At 37.4% G+C, this 16,730-nt stretch overlaps 1 protein-coding gene and 1 pseudogene across 2 annotated transcripts in view; both read right to left on the reverse strand.

Annotated features, from left to right (window-relative positions):
- PDGFD (platelet derived growth factor D) overlaps positions 1 to 16,730 on the reverse strand; it is a 243,077-nt gene that overhangs the window by 19,802 nt on the left and 206,545 nt on the right. For both annotated transcript variants that reach the window (XM_033121540.1, XM_033121539.1), the window contains exons 4-5: positions 8,308 to 8,370; positions 4,319 to 4,517 (exon numbers count right to left, since the gene is read on the reverse strand). In XM_033121540.1, the coding sequence (XP_032977431.1) occupies positions 4,319 to 4,517; positions 8,308 to 8,370 (262 nt within the window). The remainder of the gene's footprint in view (positions 1 to 4,318; positions 4,518 to 8,307; positions 8,371 to 16,730) is intronic.
- LOC117030389 (isocitrate dehydrogenase [NAD] subunit gamma, mitochondrial-like) lies at positions 12,456 to 16,343 on the reverse strand (annotated as a pseudogene).

A 16,730-nucleotide genomic window follows, 5' to 3' on the forward strand; every position in this document is an offset into this window, starting at 1 on the left:
ATATTTATTTCATTTAATCCTCAATTTCTTATGCCAGTTATTTACCTGTAAGTAGTTTGCAAATTAAAAAGTCAGGTGTTTTAGATCGTAGAGAAAAATAATGATATGTAAGAAATCATATAATTGGTATTGGAACCTTGGAAATGAGTTAATAACTGTCTCAGAGTTTCAACTTCTAACGATTTAGAGTCTGTAAAAATCATAGTTTGAAACCCCATCATTTGGAATCAACTTAATGTCAGTATTTTTGCTTCACTCAATATTAAAATACTGATTTTTTGAAAGAGGAGTGCATGTCAATTTTGGCATGTGAATCAAAAATGGCAACTCTTTTTGGTTAAGCATTATAGTTCAAAACTATAAATTTGGAGTGCCTCAACCATTATCTCCATATTTTTTATCACAACACTTAGCCTGTGAAAACAGGCTTCCCGTTGCTACTATATATGTTGGATTTTCCTATGTTAAACACACTATCATTCTGGAAAGTCAAGTTCTCCTGGAAGAAGTAAAAGAACAGAACTCACATTGTTAATCTCTATAAACTGCTTCTCAATTAATGCCTAGTCTAGTACAGTTTAAGGCCAATCATCTCTTAATTTAGAAATGTCAAATTTCATGCTATGAACTTGAATATATAAACAGTGACCCTAAGTTCAAAGGTATGTGTTTTAGAGAAATCATAGAATAGTTTCAGTTAAACCATAGTGGTCATACAATGATTCAGGTGGTAATTATATAGCTTGTAGAGTATCCATCTGATTGTTTCCACCTAGTTCTGTGCAAGTCTGTAGTATCTATCATTAGCATGTAATATCATTATCAGAAGAAATAAAGGCAACTTGAACTTGAAACAATATGTATATATTTTTAACTTTGGGGAAGCTTTTACCAAAATTATTGATAAAAAGTGGGTTTTGGAACTACAGTCATCTACAGATTTCAGTTATCCATGCTATCCTTTTCTGCATTATCCCCTAGAAAACTGGAATAAGTAAAAGAAGGCTGAATATATTATATTAACTTGTTATATTATATTCAGTCCAGAAGCTGTCACAGACAAGTTGGAGCTTATCTATTACTTGTGAATTTTTCAAAAAGTAGACCTTATGCACTGAAGTTCTGGCTTCAATACTTGGCAATGTTATCTGTCCCTTTTCTCTGTCACTTCTCCCCAAACTGTGACTGTCCTCTTGCTTCCCATTTTCAACTCTTTTCTTAAGGAGAACTAAAAACTCACTGTCACCTAATCTCCCTTCAAAAAAACAGTAGAAGCAAAGCAGAAAATTTAATTTTAAATATTAACTGTTTCTACTTTATTACATAAGTTCTTCAACCAGTGTGTTTGTGTTTTATTTTAATTTATAAAACTCTGTGTTTGATCCTTTGAAATTCAAGTCATCTTAGAATCTTGCTCTTTGGTATCAAGAAAAATGACACTTGTGATCAGTCTGGGCAAATCAGAAGAATGGATGCTCAATAGATATTCATAAATGAGGTTGCTCCTGTACAACACCATTAAAAGTATTATACTGATAATAGGAAACCTTTCTATGGGTCCTATGAAGTTCACATTTTATCGGACATCTAATGGTATCACCAAATAGATACTGGGCCTCCATTATCTATAACTATGTGTTCTGTTTTCAGTCTTTATTCACTGCTCCCTTTCGTATGCATTAGGATACAAATCATGAATTTGTATTTTTAAGTTCCTAAAGCTGAAAATAATAGTTGAAATGTTAAACCTGACTTCCTGTGCTTCTGTGATACATGCAGGTGGTTCGGCATCAGTGGAATGATAAACAATTAAATCAGCACATTTGTACAAGTTCAGAGACAGTGGTGACTCACCAGTGTTCAATGAAATGGTACAGATCTGCCTTAGGACCATTTTAAACAAGAGATTAAGAAATGGGATCTAAGCCAATGGGGGAGAGAAATGTTTCCTCTGTCAGAAAAACAGTAGAACGTCATTTTGAATGCTCTTGCAAGGTTGTTTCAATAATCAAAGGCATTCTTAATAAAACTATACTCCTTAGTCTATGGGGTGGGTTTCTGTAAACATTAGAAATATACTAATGCTGGATTACTAATATCTTCAATTCCACAAACATTAATTGAGCACCTAAAATGTGTCAGAGACTATGCCAAGTGCTGAAGATATAGGATGAGCAGTCTACAAAACCAGTGGCTCTCAGCTCTGGATGTCTCTAAAGATTGATCCCAATCTCCTATGAGCCATAAAATAACATCAGCTCCAGCCCCACCTTCAGAGATTCTGAGTCAGTGTCTAGGAAACTAGGCATTTGTAGTTTTTTAAAGCTTCTCAGGTGATTTAATATTCAGCCAGAGTTGATACCCTCAAGTTGTAGGATCTCATATTCTCTTGGAGAAAACACAAACGTACAAGAATAATGCAGCAGTAGGACATATAAATGTTGTGACATCCAAGTACTCTGACCTTTGTTTGGGGTGACAGGCTTCAAAGGGATAGGACAAGGGACAAGGAAGGCTTCACCAAAGAAGTGATGCAAATATATTTCAGATTTCTAAGCAGCTATAGCTCGCTAACACTTCTCAAATAAGTACTAGGTGCCAGGTGCTTTGGATGGCACCACTACCAATTCCCGGAAGTAGGTATTATCATACACACATTGCCAGTGAGGAAACTGAGGCTCAGGAAGGATCAATGACTTCCTGAAAAATCACAAAACTTGTAAGTGGTAGAGTTCGGATCTGAACCCAGACATCCTGCCTTGACCTCAACATAATTATGGGGGAAAATGTAACGAATTTAAGGAATTTTTAAATTTTAATATTTCCAAAAAATAAAAATAAGTAAGGAACAGGTGCCAAAAAGGGCAGCCCCTTGAATAACTGTAGTGCTTAGATACTTGGTAGAGTCATATTTTATCATTTCTTTGTCCAATACCACTTTTAATTTTTTTATTGGGTTTTCAAAATATTGTGAATATTTCATTTTCCTTCAAATTGACCTAATAAAGATCCAAAAACAGAAATGCCTTACAGAAAAGCAATTTCTCCTTCAAGTTCAATTCAATCTGATGCCTGGGGAGATTCAGTTTGAGAATTACAGTGATCTGCACATGGAATATCTTCATAACATTACGGTCACCAGTGACTCTCTGGTCTCCCTTAGCTGTGCATTTTAAGTCTGTAAGATTATCACCTAAACCATAAGCAGCAGACCCAGGCAGGAGTTAACTAATTAGTCACCTCAGTCCAAATGTTCTAATAGGTTCTGCTGACCAATATAATCTGCTAAAGCCGCCCAGGTTCACAGTTGTTAAAAAGAGCCCTGATATTACAAAGTATAGGAAACAAGCTGTATTTTAGCTAAATGATTTCACATTTATGATGTAAGCCAGTCTTACAAGACTTCTAGAGAAAAATTTAATGATAACAAATTTTATCAAATAAAGCAAGGATATCACAGCCTATAAAGTATAGTTTTATTCATTAAGAGGAAATTACAAGTTATTTTTCTATTAATTTGAATTAAACATTCAAATGAACATTCTCATCGTGAGATCATATCACTCAGATGTAGAACTAGGATGTTTATTTTTTAAGAATTTAAGTATGACTGTTTTAGCTCATGATGTTTTCTCTGCCTAAATGTTCCTCTCTTCTCCTTTCATTATTTCCAATTGAATGTGTGCCTCCAAACTATCCCAGATTTCTACATCCCCCAAACAACCCAAAGCTCCAAACACATAGTAGGTCTTCATAAGAAGTTTGTAGAATGGGCATTGAATGAATAGAGTTGAAGTCTACAATGCATTTTGTCCATTGCTTTATCAGGAGCCTCTCTGCCAACTCTGAGTCCTGGGCTAAATTAATATTCATCAGAGAGGCTCAGTAGACAATTACACAAGCACTGACACTGGACACAAGACACCATGATTCTCATTTCCTCTCCATTGCCATATAGGCTTAGGCAAATTATTTATATGCCCTGACTTTGGTTACCTCCACAGTGTAGAGTGGGGCTAATAATGCCTTGCCTAGAAACACAAAGCTCGTCCAAATAATTTTATAAGGTATTTTCTAGCTCCAAACTATGACAGATCTTTGACTGAATCTAAACTGTTCATAGTCCCATACAAACAACCCAGTTTGGGAAAAACACAGGAATTCATATGAAGGTGCTGTGAAAAAGATGTGGGATAACGGACTGATAATGATAATCTGAAGTAAATGAATTAAATATACTGTATTGCTAATGCTTACTTATTATCACTCTTAATACTCCTCTCTGCTTATGAAGAACCTCCAGTGTTTTGTTTCTTACCTTTTGACTTCCTGTCGTGGTACGATCTGCCTCGATAATGAGGAGTGTCCAAATACAAATTCTCAAGATCTTCTTGCCATGATTCAGGATTGAAGTGCTTGAGCAGATCTTCCACGGTATCAAATTCTGCAATTGTTTTGTCCAGAGCATCCGCAGTGAGAGTGGGATCCGTTACTGATGGAGAGTGATAGGATACTCCCTAAGAGTGACATACAGCTCAGTGTACTCAGAAAAAGCCCATTGCTATGAAACACAACAGTCAAACCGCTATGCGGAAGACACAGAAACAGGATTCTGCTTATAAGATATCACATGCATAAATATCATGCTATAGAACTATTCCTAAATAAGAGTAACTAATTGGTAAATGATCGTTATTCACTTGTTTTAAATCAAAACCAGACAGATCACAAAACTTCCACTTCAACTGAATTGTAATCATTAAAAAAAAAGACATACTAGTCTAAATGGAAATATTAAAATTAAGTCATCCAATTCCTCGGTTCAATGTCCCAAATCATCCATATCCATATCAACAACTAATGGTGAACAATTAAATTCTGAACTCCTTCCATGCAAATTTTGTATAATCTGTTTCATTTTCCCATGTTTAGCCTCCATGCCTCCTCTCTGGTCACCTAGCACGGTAAATGTTGTGTGAGCAGGATTTGAATCTACTCTGGAGACATCCTGATAAAATTTGGCACTTTAACCAGCTTATTTACTGTCAACAAGGCTAATTAGCCATGAAACTGGCTCTCTTAAGAGTGGAAGATTCACATGGGAAGCATATGTATTTTTTTTTTTTTTTCTTTTAAGCTCATAATCCCAGCTGCCATTAAAACACGGTCAGAAACACTTTTTAAATGGGTGCCCCATTTAAACATCATTGAAAGTCTGGAAGGGATTATGTATTTTGCCATGGAATATATCCCTACATAAGTTCCCAAGCACTTATTTCACTAACCCTTGTACAATCTAGAGATAAATGAGCCATGATTCAAACATCTCCGTAAAAATTCATGACCCATTAACAAGGAAATAGAGAGCACACAGTCTCGAATGATTTCTAAATATCTTTAAAGAAACTGTCAAACAAATAAGATCCCCCTAAGGACAAATATCTCCTATCATTACAAGAAAATGGAAAATAACGTAAACTTGTGGTCCTGGAACTTAACTGCAGTAGCCTGTTGAGAAATAATGTGCACCACAGAGGCGCAGACAGCAAAGCTCCCATTTATATTCTCACTCTCAGGTAATGTTCTTTTCTTTTTAACCAATCAAGGTCCGTAAGTGATCCGATGATCACTTTCTCTGACAGGAATGGTCCCCATTTAGCAAAACTAAGTGTGTAAAAGCATTAACCTCCCAATGGGTCATTTAGAAGCAGTTTTCAAATATGCCCTGTAGGGGGGAAAATAGGGTTTGTTTGGGGAGTAGGGTGGGAGACATGAGATAAACTGCTGGTGAAGGTGCCAGGCCAACTCTTAAAACTAAGGCTGTGTTTGTGTGTGTGTGTGTGTGTGTGTGTGTGTGTGTGTGTGTGTGTGTGTGACATAAGCTGAACTTTGATTGAAGCACTCATTTCTGTCTTTCACATCCCTCTTGCCATCAAATGCTAACGATGGATAATACTTCGATTCTGCACCAAAATGCCAAATTCCCATTCAAATGTATTGTCTGGAGAATCTACTGTCTACCTGGCTCATATTCAGCAGATGATTTATGATTAGCCTTGTATCCCAATAATGTGGGTCTAAGATCCAAAAAATCAAAATGAGCTGGCCAAACTTATGTCACGGCAGAATATAAAAGCTTTGAAATTAAAATCCTTCCCTTGGATTTAACAATTAAAGCAGGGATATCAATCAAACCATACCTACACAAGCAAAGCTTCTTACAACGGCTCTGGGGAACTTCTGGCAAGACATTTCCTGGGGTTGCTCCTAACTGTGCCTAGAATGTAGTATGTACCCAGATAATTCTTCAGGAGAAAGCTGTGAAGGGGCTCTTCATCGCTGAGGGGTGGGGTGAGGTGGGGTGGGGTGGGGGCAGGGATTTAATTTCTTTTAACATTAGTCTGAAGAGGAATCCCAAACTACAGATAAAATGTAAAATTATCCTTATGTATGAGCTGTACTGCTGTTTTCAAGTTTTGACTCAGGACAGTTGACAGGAACACTGGTGATGGTAAAAATAATATTTATGACTGATTAGATGACCTAATAAACCCATGAGGACAGTTTTGTTTCTGAGGTAATTATTTAAAAAAATGTTTTTGAGAGTAAAAACTAATTGGGTGTGCCTACTTCAACTGCACTGTAAATTTGATCTCATTCACCTTTTGTTATATGTTTACAAAAATAAATTCTAAAGCTAACTTAACTGCTTTAAAATTATAATTTGCAAAAAAAAAAAAAAATGCTGTGATGAATGTAAACCACTTTCAACAAAAACAAAGTATGGTTTGTACAGAAGTTAATAGTAGGTCCAAATTCCCTTGCTCCTCCTCCAGAAGGTTCTTGAAAAACAGAATGCTGATGAAAGCCACATCTCTTGGGTCTTCCTAAAGGACTAATCAGAACCTGGACTTGGAACTCAATCCAGAAGAGTTTCCAATGGATATGGACCCAGGGCTGAGCTTCCTTCCACAGACACTCCAAATGGACGGGACAATCCCTTTCTTTTAGAGGACCTGGATTATTCTAAATTAGCCAAGGGTCCTTTTACAGGATAAAAGCTAAAGCTTGTTATTTCTGCACTTCCAGTAAGGATGAGTAGACAACCCTGAACTATCGTGTCTAAGAAGCTTTAGAAGCTGGAGGATCTCTTGACAGAATAGCACACTAGGTCCTGGTTGCAAAGGCTGCCTCTGGTTACTACCTTGAATTGTTAGTCTCAGGCTGCTCACTGTCCAGGTCTCCTGCCTAGCCTCCCAGCTCCACAGTCTTACCTGCCAGATTTTAATTTTCAACTGCCTGACAATGATTGCTTACACTTAGCTACGTTCAGAGCATGCATTCTGGGCTGTCAAAACCAAACAAATAAAACACTCTTAATATCACTACCAGAGATCTCAATGACCTCTGGATTCAGATCATGTTGTTCCTGTCCAGCAGCCACAATCAGCTGAACTAAATCATCACAGAATCCATAGCTGAGGAAATCCTGTTATATCAGAGAATTAAAAAAAAAAAAAAAAAATCCCCCAGAGCAAAAAATAGCACATCACTTTTGGAAAACAAAACAAAACAAAACAAAACAACACCTCAGCCACACCGACCCACTTTAGAACCAAGCTTTCTCCATGCTCTTGACCTTTTAATGAATAACTGTATTTATTATCTTGTATTTTATTGTTGCATAAGTACTACCCATAGCACTGGAGGAAACAAGGTCTGTTCTTTCTATACAAAGTAGAAAAGTAGACAAAATACTGTGAAATGACTTAAGTTAGAGAAAAAAATAGGGGCATAAACCATTTTTACAGTTTCAGCATGAGTTACGTTTTATGTCCAACTCAAATAGAACACATGCCTGGTTTGCACTTAAGTTATCTTATTGTAAACATTGGGATTCTTCATGTCTGAAAAGATCCTTGAAAATGCAAACGTTAACAGCTTCCCCTGGAATATTGAAAAAACGATTTCCCCACTTGAGTTTGGGTCATGGACTAGTCTGAAATATTTGATATGTCTGGACAGTCCTTCAGTTGGAACGTTCTGCTTTGACATTGATATAGACTTTAGCCATTGTCTATCCCGTATTCCTACAATGAATACTGGCATTTCTTGAAAACTTTCTGAAAGAGGAAAAAGGGCATCTGACATAGCCTACTGTGATCTAAATGAAACAAAAGAATACATCACGCTTGAAAGCTGGCTTTTGGTGAAGCCATAGGTTCTTAATGCAGTTGACGTTGTTCTGGGTTGACCTTGCTACTCCACCAGTGTTTTTCACTGGCAACAGAAAAATAAATTACTTACTGAGATAGAGCTTGTGACTGACTCCCAGTTGGTCTCTGAGGCTGCTGCGGGTTGGAAATCTTCCTAGAAGGCAAACAAACATCCATGTGAGTCAGTCAAACCTCTGCTCAATTTATTACATGCACAGTTTCAACATCACAGACATCTGAATCTTCTTCCAACTAAGTGACAACAGGACTAGAGGCTGCATTCTTGCTTAACAGGCCATCATTTGTCTTAAGCACCTTTCCTCAAGAACCTTTCTCACTCAAGACATGGACAACTGCATTCACATTTACATATAAGCACTGGTGAAATGGAAAATATGTAGACAGCAGTTCAAATTTTAACTTAGCCATCTACCGGCTGTGTGATTTTAGGTAATCTACCTAACCTCTCCAATCTTTCTCTTCCTCATCTGTAAAACGCTGGTATGGGATGTTTAAATTATAGGGTTGTTTTGAGAATTGAATATATTAATTACATAACTATAACTAGCAATTAATAAAGTGCTTAAAGAGTAATAATAATTACTATCAATATTAACGTTTGTTTGGTTTGAACTAGGTTCTGCACCATGTTCAATCCTTCCCGCTGAGCTCATCTACAATATCAGTGATCTTCCAAAGATAAATTAACTGACAAAGGGCTACTCCTAACTCTCTTAAGAAAAGTCAGGAAGAATGAAGGAGGAAGAAAATAACTATGGGTGTGACCAAATACTGCCACTGGAGGAAAAAAGGTAAAAGGCAGACCTGAGAAAGCTATTTATCTCAGACAAGCCATAAAGGCTATGTGATACCTAGCAATGGACCTCAGAGAAACAAACTTCTCTTAAAAGGTAAATTTCTTTCTAACTTGTATGTGATTTTTCATGTTACTCTAGCACCAATAAGTTTAAAAAACGTAATGGAAAGAGCTGATTGTACCATTTTTACAAGTCACACCTGGTTTTTTGATCTTGCTAACGTTAATTATCTTGGTTAATTTCTTCCAGCCTGACACAGGGAGGAGGAGGTATTTTAATGTATTGGTGAGAAAAATTCAGCCGCTCGAATCTGAATACTTATTTACCCAAGTATATTTACTGAATGAGAGTTAAGTATCAGGACTAAATTTCATAAATACTTTGAGGAGCTGGAAGTACATTTGTTAATTACTCATGATGAGGCTGGTCTACATGTAAACGTCTCTGCTGAAGAAAATTTTAGTTGTAAGAGAGAATTCAGTCAAATGTGGGGTTCAAGAAATGGACACCTATTGAAAACTGACTAGAAATCATTATAATCTCAACCTTATGGAAGATAGGAAAGAAAGGGAAAATGTGGTCTCTGTACTCTGAAAGGTAGAATGCATATGAAAACGACAATGAATTCCCATAGGAGAAGGATATGCAAACAAATGAAGGTTGGAATTTATGAGTCTTCATAAGTCAGTGAGCAGGTGAAACTGGGTAAGAAAGCCCATGACTTCTCTATGTCTTGAAGAGACTATTGGTTGGATGATAAATGCTGCATAAGATAGACATGTGAAATCCTCAGAGCACAGAATTTTCATTTTCGCTCATTCATTATTTGTTAATCACCTACTATGTGACACATTCTAAGCTGAGGGTAGAATCACAAGGAAATGAAAAACTATCCCTACCCTCAAAGAGTTCAAAATGTAAACATGTAAGTAAGTAGGTGCAATAAACCCATGTGGTTGCTCTGATACAAGACTAATCAAAATAGCATGGAAGGTAGTAGAAAATTCTACTTTGGGAGGAAGTGAGCTTGGAAAAAATTCACATTAGAAGGTGACTCTTGAGCTGACATAGAGTGTTTGAGGTGCCTATGAAATATCCAGGTAGAGATGTTTAGGAGGCCATTTGCTATAGGAGAATGGACCTCGTAATAGAGACTTGCACTTGAGATGTAGATTTAGAAATCATGAGCACAAAAATGGCAATTAAATCAAGTAATGGATTATATTGACCATGTGTAAAAATTGAAAGAGGGATAATCTTAAAATCTTGGAACTGGAAAGAATTTTAGAATTTTCGAGTCCAGTCTCTTCATTTTAATGATTAGAAAACCAGTTCTCAGAGAGATCGATGGTGTACTCTATACAATATAGCCATCTTCTGGCAAAGCTAGGACCATCAGAGGTCATCTCTGAGTACAAACTGTGTGGTAATCTTTCACATCATTACAGCTGGCTTAGATGGAACAGTGTCCAAAGGGGGAGTTAACAGAAAAGTAGGAAAGACATAAAGCCGAGTATTGGTGGAAGAGTCTAAGACGCTATCTTTCAAAGTATCCTTGATTATTTAGATTTTATATCTACCCTTACTAAATTCTGTGACTTCAGTTTACTTCATTTTCTTACAATGAAGAAATATGATAAAAATATTTTGTTAAGCATTTTAAGTATAACAGGCATTCCATGTAAATGCACCTTGACAAATGTTACACAAAGAGCGTTTAGTTTCTTCACTGTCTCAGCTTGAGGATTCTAGTCAGAAACTTCAATAGGTGTAAGTGATAAAGGATTTCATTAAGGTCCAGATAAAATGTAAATTTATCTTCTCTTAGCAACAGGAATATTAGACATTTAAAAGAAACCAAACTTTTTTATATGTTATTTCAAAATCTGTCATTATTTATGACATATTTAAAATGAGCTTACGAAAGAGAATGAAGTCCCTTATAAGAACAAAACACAGAACCTCCAAATTTTAGCCTTGAAAGGAGAATCTTGTCAGGGGAAGGAACATAGCAATTTTACCTTCTAAATCTATCCTTAATATGACCATTTCTCATCTTTTCCACAACAACCTCCCAAGTCGAAGATACCAACAATTCAACCAATTGCCTGTTGACTTTCTCCATGCTTCTACTCTCTCCTTAGAGTCCACATTGCACAGGGCAGCCAGAATGATCTTTTTCCCCAGCTTTATTGACAAACAACTGACAGATAACATTGTGTAAATTTAGGTGTACAATGTGATAATTTGATACATATGTATTGTTAAACGATTACCAGATTGTTAATACATCCATCACCTCACATAACTACAATTGTGTGTGTGCGTGTGTGTGTGTGTATGTTGAGAACATTTAAGATCTACTCTTAGCAACTGTCAAGTATATAATACAGTACTGTTAACTATAGCAGCCACACTGTACATTAAAGTCCCAGAACTTATTCATCTTATAACTGGAAGTTTGTACCCTTTGACCAGTATCTCCCCATTTCCTCCACTCCCCAGCTCCTGGAAACTACAGGTTTTTCTTTTCTTTTTTCTTTTCTTTTCTTTTTTTGAGATTCCACATATAAGTGAGATCACATAGTTTTTGTTTTTCTTAGCATAATGCCCTGAAGTTCCATCCATGTGGTTACAAATGGCAGGATTTCCTTCTTTCCCACGGCTGAATATTATTCCATTCCATTGTATATATTATAACACAAACACACACACACACACACACATACACACATGAGCACATATATACATATATATGTAGAGAGAATATAATACATCACATTTCTTCATTCATATAGACATGGGGGTGTAGATGCCTCTTTCAAATGGTGATTTTATTTCTTTTTCCTCTATATCCAGAAGTGGGATTGCTGATCATATGGTAGTTCTATTTTTAATTATTTTGAGGAATGTTTATGCTCCAGTTTCTCTGGTTTCCCATGTACATTCAGAGATGATGTTCACCTGCTACCCCTAAGTACAGGCAAAGCAGGAGTTTATAGTTGGAGCCCATTCTGACAGGTCAGTGCCTATGTTACACGGTTTGTTACATACAGAGGGTGCCAAGAAATGTATACACATTTTAAAATAGGAAAAAAAAACTGTATTAATTGTAATATTTAATATATACCGATAACAAAAGATGAATACAAGTCACATTTGACTTCTGCAATGACAAGAGGTGCTCGAGGTGGTTACCATCAGCGTCCAGACACTTCTGATTACAGCAAACTGATAACAGCTCAGAGCACAGATAACAGTTCTTAAAATATGTATACATTTATTGGCACCCCTGGCATTTTTTTTGGGGGGGTGGCAGAAATTGGTTTATTCTGGGTCCGTCCAGCGAGCCAGTGGGGTGCTGGGGTGGGACAGTGAGAGCTTAGGACTCCACAGATGGCGGCTGCTGATGTGGTAGTGGCTATGATGTCTGGGTGCTTTCTGATGTAGTGCCCTGGCCCCCATGTCTGGGATGTGCATATTTTCACTGTCCACAGGCGCCAAGATGGCCTCGCGGATGGAGGTGGCCTAGGAGTGTAGTTTGAGGTGGTTGAGCATCATGCAACATTGGTGATACTTCTGGCTATGTCCTTTGTAGGGGTCTCAAACACAACGTACATGTGGCCATGAGGGCCATGAGCCCTGCGCAGACATTGTTGACGATGTCGCCATTGAGATTAGGCTTCACCATGACATGGAACTGTCGGGGCTGAACACCAGCTGCACAGTGGTTTTGTCCACAATCATATTCTCACAGGTGATCTGGGGATACCCGGCTGCCACCTCCTTGCAGTGCTGGAGGAAGAGTCCATCACCCAGTTTCATGATGTTGGCCTTGTGCATGGCTGTCACTTTCTTGCACCCACTCTCCTGGTCCAGTTTGAAGAGTACTGAACAATGCACAGGCACTTGGCCTTGGTGATCTTCTGGCCTGCCACACTGGTGCTCCAGGCTGCTGGACTCGGCCTCCCTATGTTTCCCTATGTTCCCCGGCTAGGTCACCACTCCTGGATTTGAGAGATGAGCTCTTACAGTGGATGACGCTGGCATAGAGGTCCAGGCTGGTGCAAAGGATGTTGCAGGATTTGTGGGATGGTGGCAGGTTACGGTTTGTTTCGATGTTCCCTTTCAGGAACACGCGGATCGGACAGAGGGCCACGATGGTGTTGTGGATGGCCTCTTCCTCAGCATTGGAGCTCACGTGCACCTCTCCAAAGTGCCAGCATGCTCGCGTGCCTGAACAGACTTGATGTGTGACACGAGCTCGGTCGCGATGCCGTCCTCTGGGATCACAGTCACCGTGCACCCCCACCGTACTTAACCGATGGAGGAGCTGTTTATTACAGCAAGAAGCTCCTCGGGGGGCCTCGTGGGTGCCCAGAACCTCCCAAGGATGGCAGAGGAGGGCCAGCCTGAGCACTGCCTTCGCAGAACCGCCAGCGCTTTTGCCATGACTGGAAATAAGAACCCTGCTCGACCTGATCTGCAGCCACCGCTCTCACAAGAGTTCAAAGGACGCAGTCTCTATTTGTTACACGTTTTTAATGTCATCTTGGTAGACAGCGTGCTTTTTCAAGCTCCACGCTAATGAAAGACAAACTTTCTGTGGGTGCTCTTAGCAGAACAGTGCCCTTAGCTTTACTTAAGAGATGCTAAAATAGAACGAACAGTGAATAATGATTTAAAATGTATCAAAAGAGTCCAGCTTACAAAAACTACTTTTCTGTTCTTTGTTCCTGCAAACTCAGATAAATGCTTTAAAAGCCACGTCCCATTCTTCTGAGGAGAGAGAAGTATTTGTTAGTTGCAAGAAGTCGGTACAAATTCAGCCCTTGATTTCTTAACCTCTTGCTCATGAACTGTAATTGTAATATGTTCCATCCTAAAAGAAAGGAGCTGATATATTGGTGACTTTGTTCCCTCAGTCCGGGAAGAGAATGTCTGCACTCTGGTGCTGTGGGTAACTTACTGAAGCTGTCTAAGGGGCCAATGTTCTCCCTTGAGAGATGAGCCAACTGAAGCTCGGAAAGCCACCTGGACTGCCCAGCGGCCCCAAACTAAGTCTTACTGGAGTCAGGACTAGAACCCAATAAGCTATTGTGCATCTCTTAGTCACATGATCTTTCCAGCCCACAAAATAATGATACATATCATTCTATAATTAGAGGCATCTTAAACTGCATTGCTTTAATCTAATAAGAATTTATGTCATTAAAAATATTAACTTATTCACAGCTTATGTCGTCACACTAAAATAGTTCACAATTATATTTTGGCAGTGAAACTTATTAATTGGCATTTGGAAATGACACTCATTCCCTTGTTCTCTGCATTTTACTATTTGGAGTAGTTTTGAAAACGTAGATATAATTCTCAGATCTTCACTTTTTGAATAGCTTTATATGCATAGTTTGGTTTGTATGAGAAAAATTTTATAAACTAGGAAGTTGGGGAGGTATGTAAAAATAAAATCTTAAAGTACATGAAAATAACAGATAAATATTTATATACCCAAAGTGTGGAAGATATATTTCTAAGCATGGATGAAAAAGTCAAAAAACATAAAAATTGATATACCTCACATACACAAAATGTTGTACAAGTCCAAAAAATACCAAAAACAAAATTGAAAGCATAATGATGAAATAGCAAACACACTTGTAACAGATAACAGATAAATAGTTAACATTCTTAAAATAAAATGAACTCATAAATCAAAAGTTTATGAGTATGTTCCATATCATACAATTTTGCTAGAAAAATGTACAGATATCTGATTGAAACAGGAATAAAAACATATTCACAGAAATATTAACATTGTTGGTACTGAATGATGGATGATTTTTGTTTTCTTCTTTTCGTCTATTGTGAAAATTAATAAAGGAGACATCAACCAAGATTGGAGTCAGCAGGGCCTATAGGAGGAGCTCTCAGGTGCTACCACTCATCCTTAGTTGCCTCAAAGAGGAAGAGACATGCTTTGCATCTCCAACAGGAAGATGTTTTCTACTCTACAGTATTATCCCAGCAGGAAGAATAAGGATTTTCTCTTCCCTTGGCAGCAGCCCAGGCAATGAGAGACTGTCACAAACCACCTAATGACAAGCCGCTATACTTCAAACTCCCAGTTTCCTCCAATGGACTCTTTGTTTATAACGGCTCCTTCCAATTTTCTATTTCCACTATAAAACAACATTTCTCTCTTTTGTTCTCTGGACTTGCCTATGACTTTGCCATAGCCTGTGTGTTCCAAATTATAATTCTCTGCTATTCCTGAATAAACCCATTTTTTGCTGGTAAAATCACTAACTTTGATTTTTAACATCATATATATACATACATATATATACATATATATATACATATATATACATATATATATGTATATATATGTGTATATATATATAAGTATATATGTATATATATATATATATATAAGGCATATATATGTACATATGTGTATATATATTCTAAAATTTTCATAATAAACATCTGGGCTTAGGAAGGAATGCTAAACTTCTGAAACAACAATGGAAAAGAAAAAACGGATTGAGGTGTGTTTCAGTATTTACCTCTAAACACTTACATTATATTATTATATTGAATGGTGTTACCCATATATTCTCTGGTGGAAAATAAAAGCCTTCTTGTGAAAATGCTTCTCACCAATTACTAAATAGAGAATTATCTAAAGATGTGATGTAAAGAATTCTGGAATGATCACATTTGGCTCCACCTAAAACATGGATAATGGAACGCAACTTTTGATATCTTTAAAAACAGCCATGAAAACATGCGATCAGGGTCAAATAGGCATTTAGCTGTTTGAGGACAGTTTAGTCACAGGCTGAAAGCAAATATAGCAAGGGATGAAATAACACTACAGAGAATGAATATTTTGAATTATAATCTTTGTATTAAAGACTAAGATATGAATGGAAATTTCCATTTTCAGAAAGAATATTGCCAGTTAACCCTTCTTGCCATCAGTCCCTTTGATCCCATTCCAGAGAGCAGGTGGAATGTTATAAGCTAATCAGCAAATAATCTACTCATTCCTCCACCAAGGGTAGCTTGCATACATTTAATCGTTGAGTGTCTGCAATGGAAGTCTTAAACAAATCCCTCTCCTGTCCTTTGATAGTGGAGTTGGGGACACTTGTCTTTTGAGTCTCTGAAGACAGCCGTTGCCAGGCCAATAATTCAAACATTTGGGATGATTAAGTTGTACCCTGTTCCTGGATCTCAGGGAGGATGACCGTTCATTTTTATCCTCGGTGATTATGCTATACGTGAGAAGATGAGCCATAAACGTCCTTGCTCACAGGGATATATTCCACCATCTCTTAAAACAAAACAGTTACTTGGAGTTTTAAAAAGCTTTCAGCCAAAATAATCTAACTTACCAAGGGTGATTTATTTGGGAAAAGTTTCAAAAGACATTTGTCAGAGTATTTTCCCTAATTTTGAACATTTTTCTTCTGTTTGCTGTTTTATATTCATTTCTCAGAGGAAGAAAATAAATTCTCTCCTAATTGTATCTGTATTTCTTGAGAGAGCTAATGCTTATGTGGTTTCTTTTGAAATGCATAAGAAACATAGAGGGATTTGTCAGAATTCACAAAACATAACAAACGAATACACTATCAACATTTATTCCTTCAGTAAACTCTTCATTTGTTCACAGTACACTGCT

The sequence above is a fragment of the Rhinolophus ferrumequinum genome, chromosome 11, assembly GCF_004115265.2.
Source record: "Rhinolophus ferrumequinum isolate MPI-CBG mRhiFer1 chromosome 11, mRhiFer1_v1.p, whole genome shotgun sequence".
Taxonomy (NCBI): Eukaryota; Metazoa; Chordata; class Mammalia; order Chiroptera; family Rhinolophidae; genus Rhinolophus; species Rhinolophus ferrumequinum.